The sequence below is a fragment of the Melospiza georgiana genome, chromosome 1 (genome assembly GCF_028018845.1).
Source record: "Melospiza georgiana isolate bMelGeo1 chromosome 1, bMelGeo1.pri, whole genome shotgun sequence".
NCBI lineage: Eukaryota > Metazoa > Chordata > Aves > Passeriformes > Passerellidae > Melospiza > Melospiza georgiana.
In genome coordinates this window covers 45,723,045-45,733,740 of record NC_080430.1, presented here as the reverse complement: position 1 = coordinate 45,733,740, position 10,696 = coordinate 45,723,045, and the positions used below count along the sequence as shown (strand labels likewise).

At 42.1% G+C, this 10,696-nt stretch overlaps 1 protein-coding gene across 1 annotated transcript in view; it reads right to left on the bottom strand.

The window, feature by feature from the left end:
• Nucleotides 1-420: 420 nt before the first annotated feature.
• Nucleotides 421-10,696, bottom strand: part of ULK4 (unc-51 like kinase 4) — a 211,562-nt gene continuing 201,286 nt past the window's right edge. Inside the window, exons 36-37 of the mRNA XM_058026927.1 lie at nucleotides 3,566-3,654; nucleotides 421-641 (exon numbers count right to left, since the gene is read on the bottom strand). Of these exons, the coding sequence (XP_057882910.1) occupies nucleotides 557-641; nucleotides 3,566-3,654 (174 nt within the window). The 3' untranslated portion in view covers nucleotides 421-556. The remainder of the gene's footprint in view (nucleotides 642-3,565; nucleotides 3,655-10,696) is intronic.

Here is a 10,696-nt window from a genome sequence, read left to right as displayed (position 1 = left end):
CGAGTACAAGGCTGTGAGTAGAAACCCGGGTAACATCTATCCTTACATGCTCTACACACAGGCTCTGTGTGATAACAGTGGTTGGTACTGGTTGCTTGAGGTGAACAATATTGTCTGTCTTGATAAAAAGGTATTTTCTAGTGCCAGTCACAAGCATGAGGTGACCCCTTAAGATGAACAGCCAAGGCAGTCACCTGGTCCAAAAGATAAATTAGCATTTTTAACTAGCTTGAAATAGTGAAACACTTTATATTGTGAAGTAACTCTTCTATTCGTTTAATTTACACTTTCAAACTATCAAATATTTGAGCTACATCATGTAATGCCAGCAAAGCAAAGCAGTAACCAAGAATTCATCCTTACAAGGATTTAAAAAAAAAACTACGCCTTCCCCACCCCTGAACCAGCTTCCCTCCCTTCCTGAGCCAGCTCAAATTCTGAAAATGCTGCAGCTCAGATTGCTAAATGCTCAGCATATCTGAAGGTGTTCCTGCAGGACCAAGGTGCTGAACAAGGTACACAACCTGCATATTTCAGAAGGATGGTCAAAAATTGTTCACTTGGGCGTCTTGATATTTTCATGTCCCACCGCTCTCAGAATTTCAAATGCCAAGGGAGCAACAGCACTGTCAACGTCAGAGCTAGAAATTAAAAACATTAACATTCATTAGATGTCCTCAGGAGAAAAAAAATGTTTTCTTCAAATTCCACATTTGCCTTTACCTATGCTAGAAAATTCTGAGTAGCCCTAAACTGCACTCTTCACCTGGCTTTTCTCTTAAGCAGTAACATTTAACCAGTGATTCTGCCCTGTAGCACATCTTGAGTAGAAATGAATCTCAGCTCCAACTCCCAGTCACTGCTACCTCACTCAACCTCCTCTCCGAAAAAAGGCAAATAGAATTTATCACACACCCCAGGACTCCTCACATGCACAAGTCCAGCTTGGCAGAAAGATGTATTTTCACACACACACACAGAGCCCTCTGCCTGCAGCGCTGCTCTGCACAGGCAGGCACTTCCACTCCAGGTGTTGCCCACCTCCTGCAAGGAGGAGCCACCAACCACAGCCCCGCACTGGGGCCCTTTGCTTCCGCACCTGAGGTTTTATTATATATATTTTGCCTAATTTTTTCTTCTGGAAACATGTTTCTTTCCTAGCATTGGAACAGAGGCTCTAACACATTACTCCTAGTCCACAGAATCCTGTCTTTTTAGGTTTTTTAAAGTTTTTTTTATGGACTCCCATCCCTCATCTCTAGCTTAGAAAGCACATCAGCAGATCAATCTGCAACTTCCTTTATTGCTGCTAATGACAATATCTACTGGTACTCCACACTTTGGGAACACAGAGCTAACCAGAAAATCCAAATGATCAGTTCACATTACATAAGCCAATGCTGTAATATGCAGCAGTTTAAATCAGTTATCTGAAACAAACTCATCTTATCAACTGCCTTTACTGAAAAATAAATGTCCATGATCCCTCATTTTAAAGCATGGATTTGATTCTAAAGCAAAATGGGTTGGTCATGTCATTCTTAAAACTGCCTGTTCCAACGAGCCCAGGAAGCATCACTGAGAGAGGGTTGGCAATCCATAGCTGCTAGAGGGTGGCAGGGGAGCTCTGAAAGCAGCTTTCAATCCAACCAGCACCCTTCTCTTAGCACTCGACTGCTCGGCTGGACACACTTCCCTTCTGACACACAGGGAGAGGGAGAAATTAAAACCTGTCTGTAAGAAATGAGCAAAGCAAAAACACTCCTCAATTCAAACCAGTGGTAATATGTGCGTGGAAGGGCCTGGGAGTTTAGACTATCCTGAGGGAGTTTAGTCTATCTCAGATCCAGGACCTCAGCTGTAGCTGCCTCTAAAATATTTCCAGTTCTGCAGGAGATACAAAGAGGCTCCTTAACCAGGTTCAGAGCACAGGTGAGGAGATCGAGTTTATCAGGTCACAAGGAATATTTTGGGAAAAATGCCACATAAGGAAATGTGAGGAGAAGGTAGAATATCTATACCTTCCATAAATAAATCTCCATTCAGCTAAGTCTGACAAAGCTTCCTAACTCCAGGCTTCCTCTGCCTGCCTGTTGCCAATTTATGCATGTCTGAGTCCATCATAGCCCCAAGAACCAGGCTCAGTCCCTCTCAGTCTCCTCTGGAGGCAAATGGATAGGGACATGTGTTCCCTAAAGAAGGGGAGGAGGGGAAATGAAAATCCAGGAGTTCTCAGGGGCTCTCTTGTTGCTGTTACAGTGCAGGAGCTTGGCACAGCAGAGGGACCTGGCTCACCTTACTGTATCATAACAGTCCTCAACAGCATCAGTTGGAATTTGATCTACTGAGCATCTTGTGTTAAATTAGGGTGAGTGCTCTGGATTGGGGCTCTGTACCATGTGTTTTTCTGCATACAGAAACATACAGACTGCAACAGACTACTGAGGAAGCCAGAAAAGCAGAACTCAAAGACAATGACTGGGCTGTCTGGTGCATCTAATGCTGAAATGCTACAAACAGAGTGAAAGTTGTTTCCAAGAGAGGAAAATCCTGTCTTCCCCCACTCTCATTTTCAGTGGTGGTGCCTGTGTCTCCCTTGGGGAGAGCTGACATTTTATTTTAGTGAGATAATTTAATGTGTCATACAAAACCCTGTGAGTCAGCAGCTGAGTATGCAAGAGGGATGCTGACTGCTCTCTACAGGTTTGGCTGGTCCTCAGGGTGCACCTCCTTGCACTTGCCACATTCCAACATTTCCTCTCCATATCTGCCCCTTCCTTCCAAAACACGGTACTTTGCCTTAATGCTGAGGAGCCAATTTTCCCAAAAGCCTGCATCTGGGAGGCAAAGAGCACTGCAAAGATTATCTTAGTGTTTCAAAAACTGACCTTGGAAATACAATTTCTCTATGAATTTTAGTTCATCCAGAAGCAAAAGCCAACAGCCCACAGCAGAAGCATAAAATTTGTTTCAGAGGCAGGGAACAGCCATTCATTCATTCATTCATTGAATGTCCAAGGGGGATTAGATAAGGGAAAGTCTATGGGAGATGAGCTAAGCTTTGGCCCATTTGTTGGGACTAGCACCTCTGTTCTTGCAGAGAAGGCCATGGCATTCCCCTAAGTCTTGTGCCTTCTGCAGAAGCTACAGGTATTAAACAAAAGCAGTTCTGTTCTTCAGCTGAACATTTGAAAGGAATCAGATTTCAAATGCATCAACCACAGCCACCTTAACACAGGGCACAAATGTTGCATTGTGCATGCAGCCCACTCTGCCAGGAACCCCTGACAGAGGGACCAAGGTTTGGAATAAAATAATAAATTCAGAAAAAAGAATCCACAGAATCGACTCACACACACGGAGCTGGACTGTGCAGCAGCTGGGGATCAAAGCGTGCCGCAGGCTCTGACAGAAAGGACTTTGGAGGAGAGCAGTGCAGGGAGGGGGGCCAGGGACAGAAACCTGAGAAGCTCTTACTGCACAGAATTACAGAACACCGTTGCAGACAAAAGAGGAGGCAAGCACTCTCAGCCCTGGAAATTCCTGAAAGCCTGAGGGAACTCACCTGGGAGCTTGGACCAGGCTCTCCAGAGCCTGGATAAGAGCATCGCCATCATTCTTCAGGCTCTCCAAGTGCTTCTTGTTTGAAGTTATCTGGAACAAAAAGAAAGGACCTTTACGAAAGGCTTAGCAAAAGATTCTTCTCTGTCATTTTTGTGGGATAAAAGAGAAGGAAACAAGTTACAGCATTTATTACTATTGTAAATGGAATGTGACATTGAAGAGACTGATGAGAAAGTCCCTTTTACTGAATTTTGGCAGAGACCATCTAAAATATCTTGGTTTATTTAACAATACTCACTCACGTTCTGAGTCCCTGTATGTGCGCAAATTCACATATCACAGTCTGACAATCCTGATTTCATCCTTAGTATCAATGCAAATACAAGCCCCACTTAGTCTGAATCCCAGGGATATCTTGGGGAGAAAGTTATTTTCATTTCTCTCTTCAGGGAAAAAGTAAGCAAGCTTCTACCAGCCTTCAGATCAGGACATGTGGGGTTTCTCTGAGAGAAACCAGGTTAAAATCACTGCAAAGCTGGCAACTGCATATGGAAATTTTTCTCGCCCCTCATCAGTCATTAGGAGTGTTGCCTGCACAGGACTGTCACCTACAGAGCAGGGTGTGGAGTGACCAAAGCTATTTGCCCTTTTGTGTCAAATGAATCCTGATTATAGCTGATTCTGCTGCTGGTGTGGTTTATTACATGAATCCACAAAAACTGGTTTATTGTTTCTCCATCCTTAAGTAGCACAACTACAGAGCTCCAAAAAGCCACACGTTTCCTGGTGGTTAAGCAGGTGAACAGGAAGGTCACAGGGAACATAACATGAAGCCTCATGCACTGTAGCTTGAACAGACATTGAATACTTGGCAGCTTGCTGAAAAGCTCTTGTATCTCAAATAAATTACTAAAAAAAAACCTGGTTTGTGTGTCAGTTCCTGCTTGCAAAGGTAAATAAATCTTGGCTGAAGAGAAGGGAAAAGGGGAGGACCAAACCAGCTGATTATTTTGACACTGGAGGAGTTAACACTAGAAATGATGACTTCTAATCCCAAAATCTGGCAAGGACTTGTAAGCTTTAGCGTGCTGTGGCTGGCCCTGTTTACCATTGATCCAGCATCTGGGCAGCACGCCTTCACCTCTCCCTCTTAAATCACAACAGAAGCTGTATTTACAGCTGCCATCCCACCATAATTTATCAGCAGTGATTCTGCAGCAACAGTGTCACTACATCTATAATTGTAACATCCTGTAGTTTAGCACTTACAGGAAACAGGCACCTGCCTGAAATAAACCAAAACATATCCTGTATGCTGGAAAAAAACCAGTGATGCCATTACTTAAGCACAAATCATTGGTAAAATCTGATTACAGGTGGTTAAACCTTTTCACCCTCTTGAGGTTTCTATCTGATTCTCTCAGTCTGTATTTCAGAAATCCAGTCTTCTCTATATGTTACCTGCTAGACACAGAAAATGTTTTGGAATCTGGGTTCTGAATGTAAGAACACTACCACTTATAATAGGAGCAACACAAAGAGAAAAGTACTTTCATCACAAGAAATTGCTTTCTGTTCCTGAAGAATGGTTATGCCTCAACCAAACACTTCCCTGCAACTCCTGCAGCTCCCCAGCTACCGCCACATTCCTTGCGCTTTCCACATTCATGCCGCTTGTTTATCCTGCACACTTCAAAAAGCCAAGAGGTCACAGGGAGGGAAGGTCACTAGGACTGAGTCTTGCTCCATGAAACTATCAGGTCAAAAAAAGGTTACAGATATCTCTTATTCTACTACATCTTAACTTTTGGGTGCTGACATTTGTGCAACCTTCACAGTCTCTTCACAAAACAGTCAATGATGTCATACAGAGAACATTCAAAATATGCTCAACTATAAAAGAAGAAAGAGGTTTAATTCTAAAATTATCTATTTTAAGCAATAACTTAGTCCAATTGAGTCACAGGGTCTGACTATAAGCCTGCCCATGCTGCAGCATGCCTTGTGTCACTGTTAAGAACACATTTCTGTGCATACAACGCATTTTAATTAAAAGGAATAAAATGGCTTTATATACACAGAAATTGTAAAAGACCAAAACAGAAACACCCATGAGATCATCTCATCACCTCCCTGTTAGACTTCACTGTGCAGAGCAAATTTCAGCCACAAGCAATGGGCTCCCATGGTATCCATCCACAGGGGCTACTCCCAGAGCTAACAAAATGCTTCAATTAGATCCTTTCAGCAGTAAAAGTGGAAGCACAAGGAGGGAAAGGATCAGCATGAGCTGCCTCCTGTCCATTTAAATTAGGTATAATCCAAATTCAGAACACATTTTCTTGAGAGTGCCAGCTACCAGCTTCATCCAAGCCAAGGGGTGCTGGAGAAGAACCAACCTGTCCAGTTGGCAGTGCCACCTATGCCCACAGAGAACTCGCCCAGACCAAACAGGGTTGCACAGATTTACGTGGGTGGCTGGGGCTTCCCCAGCTCTTCCTCACCAGTGCCCACAAAAATGCTTCCTACCAACCACCAGGCACCCACTCCATGGGCCTGGGAGGGGACCAGCTCTGTGCTAGCAGGAAAACTGCAGGTTGAATACAGGGTGAGCTGCCAGCACCCAGGAGCCAGCTCAGCCACAGCTGCCTATGGGTTTTGTCAGCACTCCCATGCTCTGATCACTGGCTCTTATTTGCTCTTTATCTCACTATGAGTAGATCTGATTGCTCCCTGAGCAATTTGAAGGTCTCTTGCATGCAACAGATTACATCCTGCTTCACAGGAGCTTGTGAGAAAGAATATCTAAATCACTGTTCACTTTCAAGATGAAATTTTACTCACGTTTCCTATTTAAAACCTGTTCCAGTTTCATCTTCCTTTTGTTCCATAGGTTATATTAAATTATGACCATTCACCAAAATCTGAGAAATTAATGTATTCTTCACTTTGTTATCTTTTTCTTCTACCCACCCTTGCTGCACCTTTTATTCACACCAGTTCTAGTTCTCATTCATTTGGAATTTTAACGACTAGTTTAATGATCTCTTGTAATATTGCTGTTTGTTAGGGCTGGCTGCAACACTGATTCAATGACATAATCAATAGTTATTCCTTTAATTAAAAATGTAATTAAATCTCAGTTCAGTTGTACACTCACTGCAATTTAACAAGAATTTCAAAATTACTTTTCTTTATTATGCCCACAACCATTCAGCAGCTCTCCTCTCCTCAATACTTTTAAACAAGGGTGAGCCATAAGGAATATCATGGTTGATATGTAGTGACTGATATTTCCAAAAAATTCCAGAAAACTATTCAGATATTATGGTGCTGCTAAAGATGAGTGCAGGAAAAGTTATAATGTAAAACATTTCCATTTGAATATTTACTTCACAAATAAATGGAGGAGTTTTGCATTCTTACTTTAAGAAGTGATTTTTGCAATTCAAATTTCAAGAAAGCATAGAAACTTAAGGGCAAATTATTTCTGTTAAGGTTGGTTTCATAATGCTGAACTGCTTTCTCTGATTAGTTGTAAGTCACATTTTGTAATTTACAATGGAGAGAAATTACCTCAGCAGTAAACTACACTCTCACCATTTTTAAGAGAAAGAAACTCTTCTTTGGTGAGGTTTCAAGTGAACCATTAACTTGATGTCTGTGAAGTAAACTGGGAAATAATGCAAAAATAAGAAGCTTTATATTTGAAACTTTTTCTTGCTTGAAGAAAGGTCCTGTAAGCCCATTCAGCTTCAAGTATCATCTTAAAGAAACAACTGCTGGGAATGTTCATCATTTGCTCAAGAAACTACTACCTTGACTGTATACCCAGATACAAGCAAGACACCTAAAAACAGACCTCTTTCTCAAAAACTGTTTCTTTCTCTTTCCCAAACACAGATTTTTTTTAACCTCATAAAGCGATGCTTCCCTACATTTTCATCAAAATTTAATATAATTATGCTAATTACAGGTACTCAGTTCTTGCTCAACTTCACTGGTACAGGGTGAGAGCAGCCACATGTGTAAGGCAGAAGCTGCTTTGGGCTGGTTTATCAGAGCTACCACTCAGGTCCAATGTCAGCATTGCTTGAATATTGACACATGCTGTGAATCAAGTATCATTTATCTCTTGATGGAAGCTTTTCTGTGAATGGAACTTGTACCTTCAGCTAATACTGCAGTAAAAACAATCAGCAATACATTTTTTCTATGGACTAACTGGGACCCTATGTAGGACATGAAATATAATACTAAAAATTAAGTTTCCAGACTAAAAAACATTAAAGAACTGAGAACACAACTATTGCCCTCTAGACACTCTTTCAAATAATGTCTTCATAGTAAGTGCTGTTCCTGCAATTTTAAATATGCATCTCAGACTTCTCATTCCTGCTTCCATCTTTGACTGGCTGAAGGCACTGTCAGTAGGACACAGAGCCTTTCATCCCCAACCAAAGCTACTGTTTCAAATGTCATCCAGGCTGCTGGTGACTGAAAGTTGATGGCTATTCACAGCTGCTTAGTGTGACCTTATTCCCATTTTTTAAGGAACAAATGTCAAGAAATATAGTGGTGTTAAAAACATTGTTATAGTTGATGTGACAGCCCAGCAAATAAGTCAATGGGATAGAAACTTCAGAAATGAGGCACAATGCCTGGGCTGGAGGGGAAAACCTTCTAGTGTTGTGACCCATCTTATGCCTATCCCAGGGCATTCAGTGGTACTTTTCCTCCCAGGCTGTCAATGCTGAACTATTCACAAGCACTGCAGTAATCAAATAAATCATGTCACTTGGTTTATTATTCACAACTCATGATGATGTGGACAGAAATATGCAGCCATTCCTTCTCAACAAAGGAGCACAATAACCCAGCAAATACTGCAACCAGGGACTCATGCAGGTGAACTAAACCAACAGATCCATTGGCTGTGGACTTATTAAATATAAGCATTTATTTAATTATAAATTGCTCTCCAAACATATACACTAAGCTGGCACTGCCCTGAGGAATTATAATAAATGAACTCATCATTTCCCATGACAGATCAGGTGGATCTCTCACTTCTGGAGGCCTGCACACTCTTACAAAGTAACATAGCCTTACCTTTGTGTACTGAAGTGCCAGACCCAATAAAGCATTTGGAGCCTATCAAGTGGAGGCTGTGATGATGACATTTAATTATCAGCCCCCAAAGAGGAATCCCAGGCAGGGACCCAGACACCTGCACAGTGCATAGGGAGTGCTACTTCTGAAGGGCATGGAAACCTCGTGTTGAGAATGAAGTTACCCAAATTCACTCTCCTCTCTGGAGCTCAGGTTGCTAACACAACCAATGAAAGCTCCCAGTCCAGACAGCACAGACCACAATACCTTTTCTCAGTGTCCCCACAGCAGGCTACAGGGTCCTGGGCTCTCCTGTAGTCCTCTCCCCTTCTCTAAGCAAGTGAGTGTCACATTTTGTTGCTGCAGCAGGGTTTCCACTGAATGGGGAGAGGCAGGGAGGTTTGGATGGCTCCCACACAGGGAGTGAATAACATGGGGAATTGGCAGGGAGGCAATTGGCAACATGGCTCTCCAGGTAGGAGAAATTAAACATGAACTCCCATTTATCAGGAAAGCACTCTAGCTATTAGGGCAATTTTACATCTGTGGCAGCAACTTTCTAAAATACAAAAGCAAAACAACTAAAACTAGCAACGAAAATCCCAGATATATGCAGTGGTCTTCTGTGAGGTGTTTAATCTGACATTAGTTACACGTGCTCCCAGCAGGTCTGTGGGAGAGGACCCTCTAAAGCACTAAGTGCAGCCAATTTACAGGTTGTTTAATGAAAATTAATGGTTACTCTGGTCAGGATGTGCTGGCGTAACAGAGGAATATCCAAAGGCTGTGTGCTTATACATATATATCATACACTCACTAGGATGGCCACAAGTTATTTTTGGTCTCCATAGTGTAGGAGAGCTCATTCTAAAAGGATAAAAACCTTCATAGCATTGCTTCCTTGCTACTCCTCTCTCTACACATGCTTCCAGCTGGAGAGAGACACAGAATGTGTGTGTGGGAAGAACAAATCAAGTCGGACAAGTTATATTTATGTTACTAATTGCCAAGTCACTTGAACAGGCCTGAGCAGTGCTGCTGGACCATAAAAACAAGAAATGAAACTTACAAAAGCATGAGTGTTCCAGGTGTGCTTTGGCAAGCACAGTGCAGTCAGGGATTGCAGACACACAATTACAAAGACTTTGTGGCCTTCAGATCCTGCAAATACATGTGAAAACAAGCAGGTATCTGTGACCAAAAAAAACCCCAACCCCACACTACATCAGACAGCTTAGCTCTGATTTTAGAGTTCAAGAATGTTTTTTTCCTCTTTATGGACAAAATTCTTGTTCCACTGAAGTCAACAAACACCTTTTGATTTTGATAAGGCCACGATTTCATTTGAGGTGTTTTGTTTTCTTCTGATTTGTATATGTGTGTGGAGGTTTATTCTGAGTTCAAAGCCATTCCTGCGGGTAACTTGGAACCGTCCCAGTTTCCCGGCAGTCTGAGCGCAACACTGGCTCGAGGACAATTCACAGACAGACAAGGAATGTCTCCCACACGATAGATAACTGTTAATTGATTTTGGATGTTTCTTGACACCTATTCACTTTGAGGCTATTCTCTGCCCTTCAGCACATGCATTTTGCACAGAGAGGCATGCTCTGTGATTGTTCTAAAATTACCAACTCTAAGGGGCATTGTCTGAACATAAGAGAAGATTCATAAACTGCAGGGTAATTATTGAACAGAAGGTACTCTGTCTTGTTTGATTTTTAAGGTTTGATTTTATTGCAAGTGCTGTATTCAGCTCACTTTCAGAAATGTCTCTATAATCCAGAAAATATCCATTATTGCAGGTTCCGCCCTCATTAAGTAAGTTTAAAATATTTGACTTAACAGAACTGGATAGGGCAACCTCTTTACATCCATTATACAACCAGCTGACCACAACAGCTTTATTAGGAAAAGTGAACTGCAGTTCTGTCTGGCAAAACATGGCTCAAAGTTGCTACAGGAGACTTCCACACAGGACTGCAGCGTTGATAAGTTATGCATGCTCAGAAGCCAGGCC